The sequence below is a fragment of the Protomyctophum bolini genome (genome assembly GCF_963924005.1).
Source record: "Protomyctophum bolini genome assembly, chromosome: 6".
Classification (NCBI taxonomy): Eukaryota; Metazoa; Chordata; class Actinopteri; order Myctophiformes; family Myctophidae; genus Protomyctophum; species Protomyctophum bolini.
The window spans coordinates 28,124,034-28,148,966 of record NC_137867.1 but is presented as its reverse complement, the minus strand read 5'-3'; the positions used below and the strand labels follow the sequence as shown (position 1 = coordinate 28,148,966).

Sequence of the window (24,933 nt, the reverse complement as noted above, 5' to 3'; positions counted from 1 at the left end):
TTGTACTGGATGTCCAAAACTGTATTTTCGTAAAGAAAAAAGAAAGAAAGAAAATAATGAAAAAAGCTGATCTTGCTCACATGCACGTGTGTGTTCCAGATTAATTAGTTAGGTTTCAACTTCCAGAACATCATCACATACAGTACACTTTCTGTTATGCAATGCTTTCCCTGTGTGGCATGGCTGAAGACATGTGTGTGGATTTCTATCTATCTATAAGTTGCAAATAATGTTACACATTTGTGTTGTAGTCTCTCCAGCTGCGGAGCGGCTTCGTTACATCCTGGGCGAGGAGGATGACCTGCCCAACCCAACACTCTTCACAGAGATGGACACTCTGCAGCGCGAAGGAGATGAGCTGGAGTGGAAGGAGTCGGCCAGGTGACTGGCCAAATTCTACTATACTTGTGGCTACATATGGATATGGCCCTCACTAGTGTGTGTGTGTGTGTGTGTGTGTGTGTGTGTGTGTGTGTGTGTGTGTGTGTGTGTGTGTGTGTGTGTGTGTGTGTGTGTGTGTGTGTGTGTGTGTGTGTGTGCGTGTGTGCGTGTGTGCGTGTGCGTGCGTGTGTGTGTGTGTGTGTGTTTTCATCAAGGGTAATTATTCTGCCATTTAGAGCTTCATTGACCACCATGGTCTAATGGTGCACAAGGTCCTTTATCTCTGTTATCATACAGTGTGTGCACGCACGCACGCATGCATGCACGCAGGCACACACACACACACGCACACACGCATGCACTTTTGATTTTATTTCAGAAAAGCCTGCTAGGTTAGACAAAATGACGTCATGACGAACTCTTTGCTTCAGGTGGGTGAAGTTTGAGGAGAAGGTAGAGTCTGGGGGAGAAAGATGGAGCAAGCCCCACGTGTCCACTCTATCCCTGCACAGTCTGTTCGAACTCAGGACATGTCTCCAGACAGGCACGGTGCTACTAGACCTGGACGGATACTCACTACCTCAGATCGTTGGTGAGCCAACATTCACTTTAATGTGATCTTATTGAAGAAGTAATATATGCTCATACTAGGCTACTGTCTTTATGGCTGTTTTATTTATAAGGCCACTTAAAGACATTTTCATTGAATTCGAGCAGTGCTAATTAGGAAAGATAAAGTGGAGCGAATGACCAGTCATTAACCTGGTTCCAAGCCATGACATACAGTACATATAAATTAAATTCACATAGCTGATGGTCCTTTCCTGAGAATCTTTCTGTACATGTAAAACTAGGGAGTAAGATTCAATATTATAGAATATACTATGAACTAGGCCTGTGACTGCCTGTAATGGGCATATGGTACGGTATGTGGCTAGGCCACCAGGACATCCCAGATGAGATGGCTCACTCAGCAAACTTTATTGGTTGGTCACGTCTTTTATTACATGGTCTCTGTAAAGTAAAGTTTTACTTTTGTAATACAAACTCAAGTGTATGGCTGCTCATAGAGTCACTGCAGGCAGTGTATGGCTGCTCATTGAGTCACTACAGGCAATGCAACTCATGGACGTCATTGAGTTTTCTTGATTTGTAGATCTACAGTTTGAAGATTCATGAACCACTACCTTTCCAATGTTTTAAGAACGGGTATTTAGATGGAAGTTGGTTTCAAGTTGCTCTTTGACAGTGTCTGGGTTCATTTGCATCACCAGATTCAGACTTCAGGGAGCAATGATAATCCAATGATTTAAAAACACAGATCCTTTGTGACAAAGCCAACTTTTGATGGAACATCTAATCTAATCTACAGGAGGTTAGGCTTGTTATTCTTTGCTATTGTACTGTAAGAAAAAACACTCTATACACTACAATGGTAATAAGCTCTCACGCTTTTTTTTGTTTGTCCTTTTGACAGTCAATCACAGAACAATCAATACAATTTTGTATTTTCCAGATGAGATCATCGAGCGGCAGATTGCTGAGGGCTTGATATCTCCAGACCTGAGAGAGCAGATCAGCTTTGTACTGCTACGGAAACACAGACACCAGAACAAGAAGTCAATGAAGTCAAAGGGTGGGAAACCTAGCTCTTCTACCACCCCCAGTGAGTTTCAAACTTGAACAATAAACTTTGACTATGTGTCATGTTTTTAAAATGTTTGTGTTTAGTTCAGTGATACTCAAAAATGTTACCGGTAATTTCAAGAACCCCCATGTTTGGTATGAATTAAGACTTAGGACTCCCACAATAGTTGTACACTATTAGCCTGCATGGGATCCAGACTGACTCGCTCTGTAACTCGCCCCACAGACTTCAAATTCAACACACACGTTCCACACCAACACAGGGAGTGCAAAGACAAAGTTGTCGAGACAAAGAACTCCATATATGGGAATAAAAGGGACACATACATAATAACTGGGTGGGGTATGCATTTCCAACTTGCATCGTTCCAAGTAGGCCAGTGTCCAAGAGGCACCTCTTTAGTATCTATAAATGCACCATGACTCTCTATGTCTGTAATCTGTAATCCACGTAACTCAAGAACCGTTCACCCCACCGACTTCAAATTTGACATGGGTGTTCCACCACAGGGAGTGCAGTGCCCGGTGTCGAGTCCATCGGAGAGCCGGTTGTCCAGAACCAGCATAAAAGCCTCTGCTCGGGTTCTGGACCTGATCACCCCTATATCTCCATATATGGAGCTGGCCTGTTCTGACATCGCCACACTTCATATTTGGGCATGCCTGACACAGAACTCCATAGGAATAAAGGGACACAGAGAGACAGATACAGAAATCTCCAAATATGGGCATAAAAGGGACACAGACAGATGGATGGAACAGGTACTCTGACATGGGTACAATGGGTATTGCATATAGCCAGGTGGGGCATGGATCTCCAAAAAGGTTGATTCATATATATATTTGTACGCTTGAGTCCCGGGGACACATACATCTTTTGGTTCTGGGGACAGAATTATCAGACTAGGACCCCAATAGAAACATATAGTTGGGGGCACGGTGGCACAGTTGATAGCCTCACAGCTAGAAGGTCCTGGGTTCGATTCCCGCTCGGGACGCTGTGGGCGCTGGCGGCGTGTTTCCTCCTCCGCGTCATCAGTGCCCATACCCGAAGGCGGGGTTGGCGAAAGGGCCTTACTGTGTGGAGTTTTCATGTTCTCCCTGTGTCCCCTAGGGTAGGTACCCTCACAAAAAACATGCAGTAATCCTGGTCACTAAACTGCCTCCCCCTGGCCAGCCGGGGCGCCTGATGGAGGGGAAAGGAACTGGTTGGAATAACGTGTTCCTTCCACGCGCTACGTCCAACCAGGGAAACTCCCCCTTGTCAGGTGTAAAGGAGCAACTTGGACACTCAGGCATGAAGGAAGCATGAGTTCAAGTCCGTTTCTCTCCCCTTGGGGGACTAGGTTGGTGGAGGGTGTGTAGAGCCCAGGATCACATTAGATGATTGACACAGGGGTGAAAAATGGGTTACAAAATCGTGGGATAAAAAATATATTAAAAAAAAAGAAACATATAGTTATCCGCACTACAGTAGTAGGCCATTTATGGCCTACTACTGCATGTGTGTACTACTACTACTACTGTGTACTACTACTACTAGTGTGCAACAAGCAAGTATGCACTCGACAGAGTGCAGTTCTAGTTATAGAACTGCATCTACTAAAAGCTACTCAACATGAGGCCCACATACTTAATCTTGTGTTGCCCTTTATTGCCATAGCAACTACCATACAGTTATATAATAACTACAATAAAAACATATATAGTTATTCTTTTTTTACTGGGGACAAATCAATAACAACAAAGTCAAATCATTAACTTTAATGATTAAAGGACATTTCAACAATTGTTCTTTGAATGCTTTTATGGCTGGAAATAACAGGCCATGTGCCACATTCAGTTCTGGTCACATAACTTCAACATTTCACATCGTGACAATTTCCAACGTTGTTCGGCCTTATAGATCAAATATGGCTGTTTTCTGATTTGACCGCACAGATGGCCATTGAAGCTCTCTGTTGTCAGTTAAATACCATTGATGCCAAACTTCAGGTTGTTAAAACTACTTCTGATTTCTGATTTTGGGAAGAAAAAGTAAAGCAAAAACTCCATCTCTGCCCTGTCGCTCTGATTAATGTTATATATGCTGCAATTTCTCTGCCCCCAACAGCACGAAGTCCTGCACCGTCCCGAGGTGGAGCAGGGGCCAACTTCAACCGCTCCACTGAAGACCTCCGCATGAAACAGCAGCAGTCTGCTAGCTACGGTCGCCTGCGTGAGTGTCTGACTTTTGTTGATATGGAACAGCGGTTATATCATTTTGAAGCTGTGATTATGTAAATGCAATGCAAATTCAAGTATTTCTGTGCTGTATTTCCTTCCAGGTCATGCCCATAGCAGAAGTATGAATGACATTGCTGATACTCCCGGCCCTGACCAGGTGACTGACATCATTAAATAGTTTAGTGCATGTCGTACACTATTCCTTCAGTTTGCTTCTATAACAACCATACTTCTCCACACACATTCATATTATCATTATTATGAATTAATAATATACCAAGCAATGTTGCATTGCTTGGTATATAGCCCTGCATGGGAGGAGACCTTCCATTAAAGGTAGGGTAAGTGATTTTCTTAAAATAAGTGTTAAAAAGCTCTATATTGTGATAGTGGGCTTCACATTGCTGTAGAGAAGCGGTTCCCAAACCTTTTTGGCCATGCACCCCCTGTTACAGTACCTCCCGATCTAGCTGACGCACCCCCTATTACCTCCCGACCTATCTGACGCACCCCCTGTTACCTCCCGACCTATCTGACTCACCCCCTGTTAACTACAGACCTATCTGACTCACCCCCTGTTACCTCCCGACCTATCTGACGCACCCCCTGTTACCTACAGACCTATCTGACTCACCCCCTGTTACCTCCAGACCTAGCTGACGCACCCCTGTTACCTCCAGACCTAGCTGACGCACCCCCTGTTACCTCCAGACCTAGCTGACGCACCCCTGTTACCTCCAGACCTAGCTGACGCACCCCTGTTACCTCCAGACCTAACTGACGCACCCCCTGTTACCTCCAGACCTAGATGACGCACCCCTGTTACCTCCCGACCTAGCTCCTAGACACGTGGAATTTAAGTGATGACATAAATAAATGAGCAGTCAAAATTGGAACTGGAACAGTACAAAAATTAAGCTAATAAATGGCTATACTCTCTCTTGAATAGCTGAACTTTTATCACCTACCTGGAAATGTATTTTCTGTTTATTAAAGAGCTGGAGAGACAGGGAGACCCCTGTTATTGAACTCTATAGCAATGATTACTATCAGAATATAGTGATTTAACCTTTTAACAAAACTTTTTGTTTTAACCAAAATATATCACTTACCCTACCTTTAAGCATCAACCAATCCTGGAAGAAGGCCTCCCACTACTTAAGTATTGGCTATAAGCTATGTATATCACGATTCTTTCATTCCCCTAGACAGGACCGTAACATAAATGGGATGTTTGGTCCATTACATGGTAAGTGCAAGAAGTTATGGCCTGTCTGTTCAGAATAGCATGCTTTAAATCAACGCCCAGGGAAAGGAAAGAATTGAGACATACTGTACAGTTGGCAAGTGCAATGTTATTATTGACATTTTTCTGCTTTATTTTAGTTTGGAAAGTAGTTTTACAAAAGACTTTCAATACAGATTTACTTTAAATGGAATTGATTTTTTACAAACAGAACAACCCCAGGCGCAAAGCAATAAATAAACAAAACAATCTAACTAACTATACGGTATCCTTACCTACATCAAATCAAACGTACAGAAATCAAACCTAATCTAACTACTCTAATCTAATCAATATCAAAGAGGTTTCGCTTACACAAAGCTGGTGCTGGTGGCTGGAATCAGTCTAGATGAATCAAATAAACAGAAGCCCAAGCCTGCTCTAAGACTCAAGATTTACACAGTCAATATCATTGTTTAGGGGGGTATCAAAACAGAGGGGTGACTAGATATATATATATATATATATATATATATATATATATATATATATATATATATATATATATATATATATATAATTATATATAATTATATAATTATATATATATATATATACACATATATATATGTACATATATGTACACATAATTATGTAACAATAATAATAACTAGAACTGCACTCTGTCGAGTGCCTACTTGCACGTTGCGCAGAATGCGCACTAGTAGGCCATAAATGGCCTACCGGGGTATAACTGGCTTTCGATGGTGACGTAATAAAGATAGGTTTCAGATTATAGAGACATTATACTTTAATCCACCCGACACTGAAACATATCTTTATTAGTCACCATCGAAAGTCAGTTATACCCCGGCATTGATACATATCTTCATTACGTCACACTCAAAATCAGTATATATATACCACAAGCATACGCATAAAAAAGCCGACACGACCACCTTACTTGCGCGCTCTGCTTGCGCAAGTAATAATCTATATATACATTTTTGACATCCGTGTGTGTATGTCTGTCCCGGTCTTTGCTGATTGGCCAACCCAACCCAGTGGCCTCACGTATTGGACAAGCTCAATCAAGGATTAACCAGAATTTGTGCCACCTTTTCTAAAAACATTAGAAAATCATGCATTTATAGAAAGAGATAACCATTATCTAATGTGGATTTGATTACGTTTTGTTTAGTTTGATTAAATTGTCCCCAGTATTTGCAACAATTCTATGGAACAAATTGTCTTTGTCTTTAGGCTATCTGTATATTCATGTCTCCCGGGAGGTTCAAGCCCTTGCCCTTGTTTTCCATTTGTCGCCTTGTGTTATTGACAAGATAACCTCTCTCACTAAGGGACTGTGCTGTATTGTATTTGTTGTCCAATGAAGCAGCGAGAAGCTATATTTTTCCCCCCCAGCACTCATCAATATCTCATTGTAGAAAAGGTTACAGACAGTGATGGAAGCAGCATGTAGCTCTCTTCTCATCTGTAGGGAGGTTAAATACAGTGCCATTAGGAACTATGGCAATGTAAGTACATGTCCATTATTATCTGGGATTACAAAGCCATAAAACGAGACGGATCGGGTTTGTGTTGAACAGGTCAGGCTTAACTTTATTGCCGGAATAATTGTGAGCGGCAGCGTGCAAAAATAAGCGGGTTTACCGTGAATGGGGATTTGATTTGGAGGACGCTGTGTAAATGGTTCAATTAAGTGAAAGGTATTGTCTGCCAGAACAAGCATCCCTAGAAAATACCTGTGATTGGTTCAGAGGCTGGGGATTGTAAGGATGTACTGTAGTTTACATGCCTTCTCAAGGTCACTTATTGGCAGGCAATTATTTTGAAGTGTGTGTGTGTATGATTAATTTTGTCTGTGTATGTATGTGCATGTGTATACTTTATGCTGTACGTGTGCCTTTCTGTGTGTAAAAGAATATAGTCTGCACACTGGAATATGCTCAAAATGATTTATTATCACTGTTGTGGCGTAATAAGGCATTATCTTTTACATATTCCAATGAGCAGACTCTATTCTTTCACTGTTGTTCGCTTCTGGCCTGCACATGGCTTTAAAATGTGTTTGCTTTTCTGGTTTAATTTATTTGTGTGCCATTTCTTTGTGTTTATGTATGTGCAATTTTATAAAGTGGAACCATGTGGATTAGTTTGTTTTGCATTTGTCTTCACATGCGTGCATACTGTACCTGCATGCATATGCGCGTGCGTGTGTGCTTGCATGCATGCGTGCGTGTGTGTGTGTGCGTGCGTGCGTGCGTACGTGCATGTGTGTGTGTGTCTGTGTGCGTGCGTGTGTGTGTGTGTGTGTGTGTGTGTGTGTGTGTGTGCGCGCGCATACATTCATGTGTTCGTGCCTGCGTGGCTGCATGCATGATGTGTGTGATTGCACCGGATGTCTTGACTATTTTTTGTGTCTTTCTGTGTTACCTGTCTGCTTTGAAAAGTAAAATCCTCAGTGTTCATTAATCACATTTGCACACTCTCAGGGATGGGTTAAGGATTTTGTGGGGTTCCACTTCCTGTACATGACACTTTGTCTGGATCAATATGAAACTGGCATCAGGGAAACGTGTCACTGTCCCGTCCGCGTGCCTGCCACCTCACATGTAGCAGCTGACAGGCTGTGGATATCGACTGAACTGAACGTTCATTGATATTGAGCGATATTGTACCGCTGTCCAATTTACAGCACATCCTTGTGTCACACACAGGTCAGGTTAGTTGGGGGGAGAGGGGCGGTAGTGAGAAGGGGAGGGAGGGGGAGAGCTTGATCGTCAAGAGAGGGAGAGAGGGATAGGGGAATGGAGAGAGACTATTTCACCCATGCAATAACCATGTTAATGCTGGGTTTTGAAACCTGAGCACGGTGATCAATGCGTTGCTTCATGACATACTTCACAAAGCTGCCGCACTTTTTGCTTGTGTTCTATAAACATGGGCTTAGCTGAGAGTGTAGTCCTGGCTGTTTAGTTACAGTTTACACCTTGCTTTGACTGTTTACGTTTTGATGGTCTGGGAACTATGCTAGCTTACTATAGAGCAGAACTTATTATACGTTGGTGATGGAGAATATAATGCTATTCACACAGACCAGATGGTTTCAAGGCTTCAAGGCTTGAAAATGACGGTTCATATATTGCTGCTGTGCTGTGTTATGGCTTGGCTCTAATGAGGGGAGACCAAACAGAGGTAAATCAGCAAAAAGTTTTATTTAATACATTATCAAAATAGAATCAAAATATGCAACTTAAACAGGGGGCAGGGAACAAAGCAGGCATGACTCATTCACAGCAGAATGAACAGAGCCCATGATTTAAAGGCCCAGGGGGCCGTCACAGCTGTGAATAAAATTGGAGCATTGTGAGTTATTTTTCATGATTCTGTTTTTGCAGTTTGTCTGAAACTGAGGATTTTTGTATTTGGATTCTCACAGACCATAGGCCAGGACAGTCGTAGACTGCTCAAGCTCATTGTTCAATCATATTTTAGCTAACTCACCTTGCCATGATCATTTACTTAAGTCTGGGAGAAAGGTGAGATGCATTTGAACATGACACAATGACATCACATTGTGTTCCTCCGCTCTCTCGTTGCAGCTTAAGAACAAGTTCATGAAAAAGATACCCAGAGATGCCGAGGCCTCAAATGTGCTGGTGGGCGAAGTGGACTTCCTGGACAAGCCCTTTGTAGCATTTGTGCGCCTCGCTCAAGCCACTACGCTAGGAGGCCTGACCGAGGTCGCTGTGCCCACAAGGTATGGCCTTGTTATTACTACCCTGACTATTATCTGTCTAATGAGATCATTTTCACAGACACACGTACTTGACCTTTGTTTTCTTCTCTGATGTGCCAGGTTCCTGTTTGTCCTACTGGGCCCCCAGGGAAAAGCTAAGTCCTATAATGAGATTGGACGAGCCATCGCAACCCTGATGGTTGATGATGTAAGTGCCCATCCTTATATCTTCTTTTTCTTCTTCTTCTTTTCTTCTTCTTTAAAAAAAGAAATAAAAGAAGAAGGTAGGGTAAGTAATCAATCAATCAATAAATCAATCAATCAATCAATCAATCAATCAATCAATCAATCAATCAATCAATCAATCAATCAATCAATCGGCCATCATGCCACATAGGGCTCAGGGCTTAGCCGTATGACCGTATTCTGTGCATGTCATAATATCGATGAACGCTCTGCAAAAACAGATGATTTTTAGGTAGGTGATTTGACGTAGGCTACAACAAAGTTTAAGATGGAAGAATATTGGGGATCCGCCCGGGGTAAGATCTTTTCATAGGGGAGAGAATTCCACACAGCTCCTCTTGTGTGAAAATGAGATAATAAGCCCCATGGGGCTTCTAGACACATATCACAGCAAAACTGGCAGATTATCTTGTTCCTGATTCATGACATTGACCTGCATCTTGTTTCGCTGCATCTTGTTCCTGTCACAGTCACAATTGCTGCTGCTTATCTCTCGCAGAGATTTTACATTAAATATAGACCACAACGGGAACGGTTACATCTCAATGTTGCCACACAACCGTTGCATAGAGGGATGAACCGCAGCATACAAATAATATTCTACTACATTTTGTATGTTTAAGATCTTCCATAACTTTCATAACTCCCAGTCACTATACACAGTAGACACATATCTGGTATTACGTAGTACACCCATAACCCATCGACTAGTAAAGGATATAGTTTCAAAACAGTGCAGGTAGGGAGAAGCATTTCTTTCATCTATTGCTGCAGGCTCTCTTAGAAACACCAACATTCTCTCACACCCCTCACAAACACATCACCCTCCAATAATGCTTCTCTCTTGGCTGCTCTCCCTTTCTCGCATACAAACACTATCTATCAATCTCCAGCTCTTCAGCGATGTAGCATATAAGGCCAGAGATCGTGAGGATCTGATCGCAGGAATTGATGAGTTTTTGGATGAGGTGATCGTGCTTCCACCAGGAGAATGGGATCCCAAAATCCGCATCGAGCCTCCAAAGAAGGTCACCTCGGCTGACAAAAGGTTTGAAAAATCTTCAGCTAATTGTAATTCACCCCAGGTAGAAAGCCTTCTTTTTCTAATATGTAGTGTGTTCAAGTTCAGTTCATACAGTACATTTTATTCTTTTTACTTCATAATTTTAGTTTATAGATTTTTTTTTTTAAAGCTGTAGTGTACCTAAATTGGTGCTGTCTACTATAGTGTCTAGTACTGGTAAAGGGAAAAATATCTTCCCACTAAACTGCATTCTTCATACTGTATAACACTGTATTTCTCTCCACAGGAAGTCTGTGTTCTCTGTAAATGAGCAGGGCCTACTGAACGGTGCAGCTGGAGGAGCTGAAGATGGAGACGAGGAGACGCCTCATCCTCATGAACTGGGAGAGGAGCTGGCATTCACTGGAAGGTAGATGAACTGGGAGAGGAGCTGGCATTCACTGGGAGGTAGATGAACTGGGAGAGGAGCTGGCATTCACTGGGAGGTAGATGAACTGGGAGAGGAGCTGGCATTCACTGGGAGGTAGATGAACTGGGAGAGGAGCTGGCATTCACTGGGAGGTAGATGAACTGGGAGAGGAGCTGGCATTCACTGGGAGGTAGATGAACTGGGAGAGGAGCTGGCATTCACTGGGAGGTAGATGAACTGGGAGAGGAGCTGGCATTCACTGGGAGGTAGATGAACTGGGAGAGGAGCTGGCATTCACTGGGAGGTAGATGAACTGGGAGAGGAGCTGGCATTGACTGGGAGGTAGATGAACTGGGAGAGGAGCTGGCATTGACTGGGAGGTAGATGAACTGGGAGAGGAGCTGGCATTCACTGGGAGGTAGACGCTCATTTAGGCTCTGAACCCATCTGTACTTGGCAGTGGAGAGGACCTGAGGCTGATTCAACAAATGCCTTCTAAATCAGTAGTTCTCAAACCTTTTCATGATTCAAAAAATGTCAACATTTTTCTTTCAACATATTTCAAAAATATAAAACAATAGCAGATGTACAAGCGCTGAGCTTTATTTGTGAATGGCCAATACTGAAATCTAAAATGGCAGATGCTTTCTTGGTTTTAATGGGTTAAGCTTGTAAAATAGGAAATTTGCTTTGATGTTTATTACCAAACGGTGAGATTTGGGTCTGACCTAACCTGCAGTTGGCCAAACTCCGAAACTCACCCAGCAGATTCCTGTAAATCTTTGCTGTGAAAGTCAAAGAGTCTTTTTAAATGTAGCCTAATTGCCAATCCTATGAAGCCGTTTCATTTGTGTTTGATTAATTGCTTTGGCATGCACGTACAGTGCAATCAATGGAACACCACCAAATGTGTTGTCTCTCTTTATCTGGCCTTGCAGGGAGACTCGACGGAAATATATAAAAAGAACATGTCTGTGACAGGCGCAATGCTCATTTATTTCACCTTGGTTTGAAGTGGAGAAACAATTCGGGCACTAAGAACACACTATTACTACTTATTACACTTACATATGAACTGAATAATTTTTGGCTAGATTCTCTGAGTTCGTAGTTGGCTGTATTGATTCTGCATACATTGTTACAACAAAGTAACTTTTTGATTGAAAGATTTTCTTTTAACTGTGCCACAAGGGTTCGAAGAAGAGTTGAGGATCAGTGATCCTCACACAGTGTGTGTGTGTGTGTGTGTGTGTGTGTGTGTGTGTGTGTGTGTGTGTGTGTGTGTGTGTGTGTGTGTGTGTGTGTGTGTGTGTGTGTGTGTGTGTGTGTGTGTGTTGTGTTTGTGTGTGTGTGTGTGTGTGTGTGTGTGTGTGTGTGTGTGTGTGTGTGTGTGTGTGTGTGTGTGCGTGCGTGCGTGCGTGCAAAACAGGTTCTGTGGTGGTCTGTGGCTGGACATTAAGAGGAAGCTGCCATGGTTTCCCAGTGATATCTATGAAGGTTTTCACATCCAGTCCATCTCTGCTGTTCTATTCATCTACCTTGGCTGCATCACCAATGCCATCACCTTTGGAGGCCTGCTGGGAGACGCTACTGACAACTATCAGGTGAAAAGACAAGGAGCTGCTGTCGCCTCACAGCTAGAAGGTCCTGTGTTCGATTCCCGCTCGGGGCGCTGTGGGTGCTGGCGGCGTGTTTCCTCATCTGCGTCATCAGTGCCCATACCTGAGGCGGGGTTGGCGAAAGGGACTTTCTGTGTGGAGTTTGCATGTTCTCCCTGTGTCCCCTAGGGTAGGTACCCTCACAAAAAACATGCAGTAATCCTGGTCTCTAAACTGCCTCCCCCTGGCCAGCCGGGGCGCCTGATGGAGGGGAAAGGAACTGGTTGGAATAACGTGTTCCTTCCACGCGCTACGTCCAACCAGGGAAACTCCCCCCTGTCAGGTGTAAAGGAGCAACTTAGGCATGAAGGAAGCATGAGTTCAAGTCCGTTGCTCTCCCCATGTCCCCCATATATGGGGACTAGGTTGGCGGAGGGTGTGTAGAGCCCAGGATCACATTAGATAATTGACACAGGGGTGGAAAATGGGTTACAAAATTGTGGGATAAAAGATTATAGAAAAAAAAGAAAAGAAAAGACAAGGAGCAAATTTTCAACTACAACTGGCTTCCTGAACCAGCACACTGCACTTTGGTTCATGTTACTCAGTTACTGTATGATCAGGCAGCCATCACTCGCTCGCTCACTCAAGCATGCACGCACGCACGCACGCACGCACGCACGCACGCACGCACGCAAGAACGCACGCACGCACGCACACACACACAGACACACGGACACACAGACACACACAGACACACACACAGACAAACATAGACGGGAATCACTTAAGATAAGTGGTGACACTGGTGAGGTCTGTAATTGATCACATCGTCAACTTCAATACTGCACTTCCGTTAATGCATTCACATTCTATCATCATCTGTTTGCCTGTCCATTCAACTGAATCCTTTTCCATAACAGTTCATGTATGTTTCTTCATGCCTCCCCCCCTTCCCCCCTCAGGGTGTGATGGAGAGTTTCCTGGGTACTGCTCTGGCAGGGACAGTGTTCTGCGTGTTCGGCGGTCAGCCCCTCATCATCCTCAGCTCCACAGGACCCATCCTCATCTTTGAAAAGCTCCTCTACGAATTCAGCAAGTGAGCCTCATGAGCCCCTGAGACACAATAACCTACAGATGGAATGGCAGATAACAGCCGGTGGATGCTCTGTTTGTTGTGAACAAGAGGAATGGTGTCTTGTGGGAATTATAGATTAAACAGATATCCACATGCAGCTGTCAATACTTTATTTATATAGCAACATTTCAACCCAAGAGGCATCTTGGCTGATGAACATGCTGTCGGGTTGAATGTTGCTAGTCAATGAAGTATTGGGAGCTGCATTTGCTGATGCTGATATCCAATTCCTTTAATGTGGCGGAAACTAATAACTGCTGTTGTAGGGAAGTCATTGTTTAAAAATGCTGCAATGCTGCAATATTTTTTTTAGACATTTTCTATGCTTTATTTAGATAGGAGAGTGTAGAGAGACAGGGGAAACCTATAGGGGAGGGGATACATCTAAGACACCTAAGACATGTGTCAGATTTTTTGACTTGGGTCCTTATGACTCATATGGTGTAATAATAAGATGGTCACTGACTGAGCTATCAGGCACCAGTAAAATTGCTACATATTTAATTGGGGGGAAATAAACAAAATACAAATTATGTTATAAATATGATATCCAGTCAAACTATTTGATTAATAATGGCAAAAAACCCTGCCATTTTTTGGAATGGTTGTGCTGATCAGATATTCTTAGAATGCATGCTGCCAGCATATTTAATATTGCTATGTATGGTATGCATTATGAATTACAAATTACATTTGTGCACACATCACACCTGTGTCACGCAGGCTTTGCAAAGTTTTAATATACTTTGTGCACCAGGTGGGTGGTATTGCACCGATAAAGTCATTATCAGAGTTGACACTTGAACTTGAATTTCAATTTGTCTAAAAAACATTCTCTTTAATGTTAGCTACTGTAACCCCTCTCTCTCTTACCATACCTCCTACCAAACAGCTAGAGCATGTCCCTCCAAAAACAAGATCAATACTGTTTCTATGACACTATTGTGAAACTGTTTTGCAGTAAACAGACAAGCAGTTCAATCAAAACAGTTACATTTTCTAATTCCCCTCCCCTTCCCATCCCCCCGTCCTGAAACAACAAACATAGAACAAAAATCATATGTAGACAGAATGAGTACATAGAGTCACATATAACACAAACAACTAAATAATAAACAAAACAGGAAATGTCATTAATGACCCCTGGGCATGAAGTGACAAGCTGAAGACAAAACAATGGTCCACAATCTATGGATCCAATTAGATACTTTCAGAGTTAAATTAACACTCTGGATTTTGTAGTGTGTTTGATTGACTCTGTGGCTGCCTCAACCTGTGACCTGGAGAGATTGGCTTATATTTCAGCCACAGTCTGACCTGGGCAATCCGTGTTTGTCTGCTCTGGGCTTTATTTCACAGACATTACCGAGAGGTCTGCTGAAAGCCTATATGACCTTTCTTACTACACAATATAGTTGGCCTGGCCATGATTTCATTTTACAGGCTCGGGTAAAGCTGAGGATAGCGATTCATGTTCCACCTACCACACTCGCATGCAAGCACGTGCGCATGCACGCATGTACGCAAGCGCAGCCGCACACCCAAGAACACACGCACACACACACCTAAAGATGGCACACATCCGCTTTAACCTGTGACATTTTGTGAGCTTGTAGGTGCGGCATGGGCTATTTTTTATTTTATTTCTTCACGACTATCTTTTGAAAGTATTCAAGTTGTGAAGTCTGGTCTGCTGCCATGACATGAAGCACAATGAAAACTGACAAACTAAACAGAACATATAACATTTACACTTGTTTATGTCTGTCTTGCGGCAAGACTCTTGCCTCAGTATAGTTTATACTCTGATGAATGAGCATTAGAAAAAGAAACATGCCGGTTTTGTGCCATTAATTTAATCCACTAATGCCATCCAGAATGTATGTGTATTTTTAGAACATATTAAATGGTCTCATTAAAATTGTATTATGAACACACTGAATATGTTATAATTTATACATGAATAAATCTCGAAAATTACCATGTAGTGAAGCCATGGAGAGGACAGTCAATCAGTTACTGTACTGCTGAGGACCCTAACCCGATACATTTGATGTAATCATTACATTTGAAAATTATATATATTTTTTGCTTTTTTAATTAGATAGAATAGTTTAGTGAGAGATGAAACTGAAACATAGATCTCCAACCAGAATTAACCAGGGGATGTTGGAATGATGTGGTCATCGCACTAATCATCAATGTTCCTCCGATGTGTGTGATGATCTTATCTTATCTTGAGTCTCTTTCTGACCTCTAACTCAGGAACAATGGCATCGACTACATGGAACTGCGATTGTGGATCGGCATGCACTCCTGCTTGCAGTGCTTTGTTTTGGTGGCATGCGATGCCAGCTATGTCATCAAATACATGACGCGATTCACAGAGGAGGGTTTCTCCAGCCTCATCTCCTTCATCTTCATCTCCGACGCCATCAAAAAGATGGTGGGCTCCTTCAAGTATTACCCCATCAACACTGACTTTAAGCCTGACTATGTCACGGCCTACAAGTGTGAATGCCTGGCCCCAAACCCACGTGAGTTCAACCCTTGTCTGACGGATGGATTGGTGGATGGGTGGGTGGCTAGCTAGAGAGCCAGCAGACAGACAGATAGTTACAGTAGTTAGATAGACTGTAGGTCAATTGTAGGTGCTGTTTATTCAAATTTCATGTTTTGATTTCAACAGAATAAAAATGATGACATTGAGTTCTGTAACTGATTTGTCTTCTGTTTTTGCTTCCACCACACAACAACCACTGGCTGCTGCTGTTTTATTTTTTCGAGTGAGTATATCTTACTCTGTTTGTATGCATGGGATTCAGTGTGCTCTTTCCAGTGTCAGAGTCCAGCTGTTTAATTCTCATTATGTAATTAATGTTTCGATTTTTTTCACTACCCATTTCTATCCCATAATTTTCTGTTTTATTCCTGTCTCTGCCTTCAACCTCCCAATTTATAAACAGTGGCTTCAATGATCTTCAATGGTTTAGTTCCAGTTCCAGATAACAGCTCTAGTCTCTTTGGGGTAAGTGCTTGTTTTTATTCTTTGCTACCATTATGCTCCAAAGAGGTTGTGATGAAAGATTAATATTTTATTTGTAATGTGTACAATACATTTTGCTGGCTTTTAGTTCACCAAACATTTGTCACTGACACTGCAGACTGTTTATAGCTATAGCTAGTGGAGATACATTACAGTATTCTTTGTTCACTTTTATGTATTTCTCTTTCACTTTCTTATAAGTCTTCTGCTTGAATATAAACCTCCTGTATTTGTACCTCTCTCTCCTCCCCTTCTATGTACTATCTCCTCATCCTCTCTCTTGCCAGTTGGATTTTACAGCACTGGACTGGAGCCAACTCAGTAAGAAGGAGTGTTTGAAGTATGGAGGCTCCCTGGTGGGAAAGACCTGCAAATATGTCCCTGACTTGGCTCTCATGTCCTTCATCCTGTTCTTTGGCACCTACTCCATGACTGTCTCCCTCAAGAAGTTTAAATTCAGCCCTTACTTCCCCACCAAGGTGAGCTGATCAATCAAATACGGTCCGATATGGCTTTTGAATAATTTCTAATACGACTGATCTTTTCAATGTACAGCACTTTGCAAATTTGTTATGAATATTGTTGCGTAAATATTGCAATAAATAAAGTAATAAAATGTGTGGTGATGTTGTTAACACCTCTGTAGCCACATCCAGATTCTGTAACAGTGGAGTGTCCAGAACAGTGTTCCTCCTCAGATCTTCAGTAATAACTGTTTAGGTCTCCTCAAATATCTGACACTACATGCTGCTCACATAACCACAGTCCTGCCTCGTCACTTGATCTGACACGGAGAAAATAAGCCCTCTATCACTCCACACCAAGGCTATTTGACACACTCTGCATGGTCCCACTTTTGATTCTGAGGAGGAAATTGAATGAGATTTGGTGGTTGTCATTTTAATCCCCCCCCCTCCCTCTCTCTCTCTCTCTCTCTCTCTCTCTCTCTCTCTCTCTCTCTCTATCATCAGATCAGGAAACTCATAAGTGACTTCTCTATCTTCATGTCCATCATGACATTTGTGGGACTGGATATGTTGGTTGGTCTAAAAACTCCCAAACTAATCGTTCCCACAGAATTTAAGGTACACTTTAGTTTAATTTTTTCAATGTTTGTGAGTGTAAGATTTGTGTCTTTTACTTACTGCTTTATATATTTACTGTTTTACTTCTATATTTCCATCATGTCTTGTTTTTAGTTTTAAGTTAAAGGTAATCTATAAAGGTTTATCTAAGCCAGGGCTGCCCAAAAGGTAGATCATGATCTACCAGTAGATCACACAGGCTGTGCAGGTAGATCTGCCATGCACTTGAATTAAGGTGACTTCACTTGATTGATTTAAAAAGGGCAGCTCAAACCCACAATTTAATACTTTGTTTTCAACAGTGTTTTGCACCATTGTCAGTATTCCAAAGTTATATACAAAAAAACCCTATACCAATTCGATCCTCCCCCTCTATTTCCCATTCAAAGTGTGTTTGTGTAATATGTAACTATTTTCAGCAATGGCATAATATTTATCTTTTGTTGGGTAGATCTGGTTGAGCTGGTCATTATGACCGTTAATGACCATATTGAATAATCTCAAGAGTTATATTGATTTTATAAAACGACAATTTAAATCAAAGAAATTATTCCAATTAATACAGAAATGTATTAGGACGGGGGGATGGGAAGGGGAGGGGAAAATGTAACTGTTTTGATTGAACTGCTTGTCTGTTTACTGCAAAACAGTTTCACAATAGTGTCATAGAAACAGTATTGATCTTGTTTTTGGAGGGACATGCTCTAGCTATACAAAAATACATTTCAAAAGAAAATAGTCCACGGCTATTGCTCAAACAATTCAGTTGCTACCTCCTGTAAATGCATGAAAGCTCATTGTAAATGTGAAATTAATCAATATTGAGACTTTATAGCCATGGTATGGTTATTACATGAGAGTCATATGAGTGATTTGACTAACCCAAAAAAACATTATTATTGTATGCCCTCTAGCCGACTCGGCCGGGCCGTGGCTGGCTGGTGATGCCGTTTGGTAAGAACCCATGGTGGGTATATGTGGCTAGTTTTGTCCCTGCCCTCCTAGTCACCATCCTCATCTTCATGGACCAGCAGATCAGTGCTGTCATTGTCAACCGAAAAGAGAACAAACTCAAGGTAAGGATGTAGTACTGTGTTGATGACATAACGACAACTTGTGTCCCAAGGTGATCTAAGATTAACGTTTTATATGAGCTGGTGTGTACTTCTTTGCCCACAAACCTGAGCATTTAAGTCTTCATGACAAGCATCCCTATTGAAACTGGCCAAAAAGATAAACAAAACACCAGAAATTACCATTTGGAGTTAACAGTATGTGTTCAGCAAATCCCCAATGGAGAGTTTATGTAACTGTGGCACATTGTTAGTATTGTTTCAACGTCATGCTACTGGTGCATGGACTTAAACAAAACCTTCGCAAAGACTGCAATTATGCACAACACAGTGCCGGATGCCAAGAAGCACTAGTAACAAGCTATACAAATAGATAGCTGCTGGAGAATTATTTGTAATAATCGGGTAATAATAGCAGAGAGGAGATCATCACCCTCAGGTGACAGGCAGTGACTACTCATGTGAAATGATGCCAGTGATGAAAGTGGTCCTCGGTTTCTGCATGGGCTTCCACTGCTAATGAATGTTAAAGCTGCAATCTGGAACTTGTTTTAATTCATTGCATGTTGTTTTAACCAATCTGCATGGTTGAGTACATTAATACAATATAATTATCGCATCTGCAGTGGTTGGAAATGGTAAATGGTGCATTTATATAGCGCTTTCATCCAAAGCTTTTCATAGATTCACCCATGCCATTCACACACACATTCATACACCCATGGCAGAGGAAACCATGCAAGGCACCAACCTGCACATTGGGAGCAATTAGGGGTTCAGACTTCAGAGTCTTGCTCGAGGACACTTTGACACTAACTCTGGGGGATCCCAGTATCGAACTGGGAACCTCACGGTCCAACTAGTCACTCTACCCCTGAGCCACTGCCTCCCCTTCCATTGAGAAATGTGGACCCTGGTGTGAAGTAGGACGTGGACGCCTATTAGTTGAAAAGTAGTACTGCATGAAGCTCATAAGATGTAGGGGTTTTCTTTAAAATGGTGCATTGTTTAATGTAAACTAGTGATGTTGAAAATTACCAATCAAACTGTTTGATATGAATCTTTCACTGAGCAGAAAGGCTGTGGTTACCACTTGGATCTGCTCTGGGTGGGGGTTCTGATGGCAGCCTGTTCCTTCATGGGTTTGCCCTGGTACGTAGCAGCCACCGTTATCTCCATCGCTCACATTGACTCTCTGAAGATGGAGAGCGAGTCCAGTGCCCCTGGAGAGGCGCCCCAGTTCCTGGGGGTCAGGTCGGTCAACAGAACACAACAAGAAGTAGACATTTTCATGTGACAACAATTAAACTCTATATTTGATGCACTTGAAAAATGTTTAAATGATAGCTTTTCTAAATCGAATAATGTTTTAATACATGCTCCTTCTCTGTCTATATGCTGAGTTTCTCTCTCTCTCTCTCACTCTCTCACACGTATGCACGCACGCACGCACGCACGCACGCACGCACGCACGCACGCACGCACGCACGCACGCACGCACACACACACACACACACACACACACACACACACACACACACACACACACACACACTCTCTCTTTCTCTCTTCAATACATAGAGAGCAGAGGATGACAGGCATTTTGGTTTTTGTTCTGACTGGAGTCTCCATCTTCATGGCACCCATACTCCAGGTAGGGACACATATAAATCACATACCGCATTCACTATCTCTAATAATACTTATTATTATTTAGTCCCCACTCATTTGTGGTATTTTCATCACTGTACAATAGCACATATGAGATATGTTCTCTACATTTATTTACCCATCATAACTATCAGCAGTGGACACTTTAATACAGCCCCTCACACCCAGGGAGCAATTAAGTGTCTTGTTCAGGGACACTTTGACATGTCTGGGCGGACCCAGTCTAATAGCAGACAGTTATATTTTGTCAAGATACCAAATTACAAGTTACTTGTCCTTATATTACAATTGTGGTATAAGAAGTTAAGGTATCACTTCATCAGCCAAAATACACTTAGTCTGTCCCTTACTGAGTCAGCTGAAAATACGGCTGTAATTATCTTGCATATAGAGTAGTAGGCTACCACTGTTTTTTCATGAAAATGTGAACCCCTACAGGAGCCCATAGTACTATGCGACTGTACAAAACTAATTCAGATAAAATATGATTTTAATGCTAAATGCAAATATGCTAAATCCAAACTGTAAAATCATTTGATTTGATTTCCATTCCTTTGTTGTGTTGTAGTACATCCCAATGCCAGTGCTGTATGGTGTCTTTCTCTATATGGGCGTGGCTTCACTCAATGGCATCCAGGTATGGTATGCTTTATCATCAGCAAAGTAGTACATTGGCTGTTTTGCTTGCAAAAGCTTTTCTCAGAGACACAGCTGCTGTGGAGGCACAATTAACGTCATTGGTGTAGTTCAGTGTTTTTTTAAAATGCAAGAGAGATGTGAGGTGATAGGGACAGTGAGCAAGTCTCTTTCTCGCTTTGTCAAACCGGCTGATGCAGAGAGGCCTTTGAGGTAGATGAAACAGGAGTTTAGGCGTTTAGCGCCATTCTGCATTTCACCAGTCACATGTTTTGCATTTACATTTAAGAAGATTTACATATTATCAAGTAGCTGAAGTAGGTAACCGGTCTAAATTCAATTCAGCTCTAACTTGGTCTAACTTCTTCTGATGTATTCTCTCCCAACACCAATGGTTGCCTGGTCCCTTTCCGATCCCAAAGTTCTGGGACAGGTTGAAGTTGTTCTGGATGCCATCCAAACACCAGCCAGACTTCTCCTACCTGCGCCACGTCCCCCTTAGGAAGGTTCATCTCTTCACCCTGGTCCAGATCATATGCCTGGCAGTACTCTGGATCCTCAAGTCCACATTTCTGGCCATCCTCTTCCCTGTCATGGTACGTAATGCGTTGTTAAGCTTGAAAAACAGTCATTTTTGTCGAGTGACACCGTTGCATGACAGTGCAGACAGTTGGATGTTTTACATGGTGTATATATACATAAAATATGCAGTATACTGTATGTACTGAATGTTGTACAACATGTTGTATGTACAGTAATACTGTATGCAATGTACACCATCTACATCTAATGTACAAAAATACAAAATAAACAATCGTACTTTCCAGAAATTGGTAATTGGTAATGCTTTGGTCGATTTCTCTGAGGTCTATTGTGTATACCTTTTATTGATGCCCCAAAGCGCAGTGAGCCATGCATAATTGAAGGGCTCTTTATCATTTGGGTTTTAGTGGTCTTGTGGCATGCCTCAATTACATTTAGAGAAGGCACACACACACACACACACACACACACACACACACACACAGTCACGAGCACACGCACGAGCACACGCACGAGCACACACGCACGAGCACACACACACACACACACACACACACACACACACACACACACACACACACACACACACACACACACACACAATTTAATCAGAACAAGCTGCTCAGTGCCGGCACCAGGCACAAATCAGCAGGTGGGCATACTTTTTTTCCAAAGGGGGCACTATGTTTTTCAAACCCCTCTATGTATAACAAATACTCGCCTATAAACAGTGATGCATTGAAAAGGGCTACAAGTATAGGCTATACAATTACTGTAGGCAGCAGCAACACTAACAACAAACAAACAAATACAATTATGTTCAGCATTATAATGTCTTCTTCATATTACCTTTTATTTATATTAACTATTCAATTGAAAATGTATATATTTATAATAATCATGAAGAACTTATATATTTAACATTTGTAAAAGATTATAAAATATTGGTATAGGGTAGGGTACTACTGACTAATCTGGACCGTAGGGGCACAAAGTCCAATCTGGGGGGGGGTTCAATGCCCCCTGTAGAGCCGCCACTGAAACTGCTGTGTGTTGTTTTTAGATCCTGGGCCTGATGGGCGTGCGTCTGGCACTCGACATGGTCTTCTCCCAGCATGACTTGGCTTGGCTGGATGACATCCTACCAGACAAGGATAAGAAGAAGACAGATGATGACAAGAAGGGGAAAGACAAGAAGAAATCTAAGCATGATGACAGCGATGATGAGGTGAGGGAATACAATGCAGGCTTCTGCTGCCTCCTGCTGGTGGTAAAGGATCATGACATGTTTATAACATCTGGTCTTTTGCGTGTGTGTGTATGTGTGTGTGTGTGTGTGTGTGTGTGTGTGTGTGTGTGTGTGTGTGTGTGTGTGTGTGTGTGTGTGTGTTTATCCTGTAGGACAGGTGCCATGATCCCTACTCCAAGCCATGTTCTCCCACCTCAGAGTCAGAAGCGGATCGCAGGTACTGTGTCCTCAAACTACACATCCCCTACAAAGACCTGGTCCAACCCGATGCAGCCCAGTCGGAATGGGCCGCTCAATGCCGGCCTGGGCTGAGACATGCACCTTGATATACACAGTATACTAAAGCACTCAATTATACACAATGCCACTTGCACTCAAACATCACTCGATACAGTACATCACTAAGTAGTAGTAGTCTCATTGATTGAGTACGGTACACACATTGAATACTTTATTAACAGTTTGAAAATAGTACAGCGGTACGATCATTATTCAATGATGCTAAAAGGGTAACACAAAAGGGATTGTTTCCATTGTGGTCCTATGTATTCCATTCATCAATTATTGAATATAAACCGTACGAATGCATCAGATTCAGATACATTCCACCTTCATGTTAACAATTGAGTCAGTAATGTCCTAAACCGTTAAAATGGTATTACTATTTAAAAAATAACATAAATAGTGAAAATAGCCGATCTACAAGCGCCACAAGCTTGGGAGTTTGTAGATCTGCTATTTTCACTACTTTTTAATTTTTTACTTTGCAGTTGTACAGCGAGAAAATTGAAATATTGATATACGAGGTTTCTGCCCGACAGCAATGATATAAACCACTCACAGGTCTACCCACTTGAACATTACTTGTTACACTACTCTGTTTGGCTCAATTTTGAATAATGTATTATTTTTTACAATGAATACAAACAGTTCTGCTACATTGGTAAAGCTGTCTGATTGACACCTGCCACAGTTACATCTCTGGCTGATCTACTGTGGCCTCACGTAGCGATACTAATATCACTACGTGGATATTATTAGTCTTGTCCCTCTCAGTGTTCGAATTTATTTCGCAATGTCCCGCCCCATATTTGAATACTGGGTCCTCGTTCCAGACGAATCTGGTTGGCCGTCACCATTTTGTCCGTGAAGTCCTCCCAAATTGAGAGGGGCCAGACTTAATCTGCCTGGGGCAATATGCATTGCAATGGCAGCTGGCTATAGACTTATTAGATGCTAGCAAGCAGTTAAAATATGCACAGTTCAGTCAGATAACTCATAAATAGATTGAACAAATATTTATTATAGAATGAGAATACAAGTGTGCATATAATATTTTATCTTGGCGTTCGGCTCTGCTACATTTTGCTCCCGGCACAATTCTACAACCATCATTAACCATTAAGAGCAGGGAGATAGATATACAATAACAACCCCCCCATGGGGAACAGGAATAGCAGACCCCACCGGTGGTGCTGGGGTGGCGGGTGGCGGTGGGAGCAAACAGTGCATAACACCACCAGGAACGCAGAGGAAGGAACACAGGAAGAATCCAGTATGAGGTAGCCTGGGCACCATTTCATTTAGGGTATATGATCCTGTCGGGAGCGGATGATATCGTTACGTCATGTTGTAGTATTGTTTTGTAGTCGACAGGCAGGAACAACAGGGTGGGACTTCCTTTTCCCTCAAACCGATTTTTCTCAATAAAAGCTACAGGCTACGAGAGCTTTTATTGTTATTCTTCCGGTTTGATGTAATTTGTTCATTTATTTGTGTGTTATTTAATTGGACTATTCCCATTTTGTTTGTTTGGTCACTGTCAAACCACACTAACGCACACACGCCCCCCCCCCCCCCCCCACACACACACACACACACCTCATACGGCAATTATGTCTCCGATGTAATGTTAGGGCTGAGGTATTGTATCCCATAATATTCTACCCTCCTCTCCATGCACTTTAAGGCAA

General features: G+C 42.2%; 1 protein-coding gene across 1 annotated transcript; it reads left to right on the top strand.

Annotated features, from left to right (window-relative positions):
- Positions 1-313: 313 nt before the first annotated feature.
- Positions 314-23,153, top strand: slc4a5a (solute carrier family 4 member 5a). The gene is made up of 20 exons (XM_080765155.1): positions 314-381; positions 813-973; positions 1,898-2,047; positions 4,356-4,411; positions 9,106-9,263; positions 9,363-9,450; positions 10,382-10,536; positions 10,799-10,921; positions 12,351-12,525; positions 13,485-13,618; positions 15,923-16,238; positions 16,991-17,182; positions 17,675-17,788; positions 18,703-18,864; positions 19,937-20,115; positions 20,443-20,515; positions 21,101-21,198; positions 21,572-21,764; positions 22,775-22,939; positions 23,118-23,153. The coding sequence occupies exons 1-20, from the start codon at positions 329-331 to the stop codon at positions 23,124-23,126; spliced, it is 2,754 nt and encodes a 917-aa protein (XP_080621281.1). The 5' UTR covers positions 314-328; the 3' UTR covers positions 23,127-23,153.
- Positions 23,154-24,933: the final 1,780 nt, after the last annotated feature.

What these genes read in the sequence shown, in the direction of transcription:
- slc4a5a (XM_080765155.1), top strand. Translation starts at nt 329, where the DNA reads ATGGACACTCTGCAGCGCGAAGGAGATGAGCTGGAGTGGAAGGAGTCG. An exon ending in GAGTGGAAGGAGTCGGCCAG is followed by an intron (nt 382 to 812) that starts GTGACTGGCCAA and finishes TCTTTGCTTCAG; the next exon opens with GTGGGTGAAGTTTGAGGAGA. An exon ending in GAGCTGGCATTCACTGGAAG is followed by an intron (nt 10,922 to 12,350) that starts GTAGATGAACTG and finishes CGTGCAAAACAG; the next exon opens with GTTCTGTGGTGGTCTGTGGC.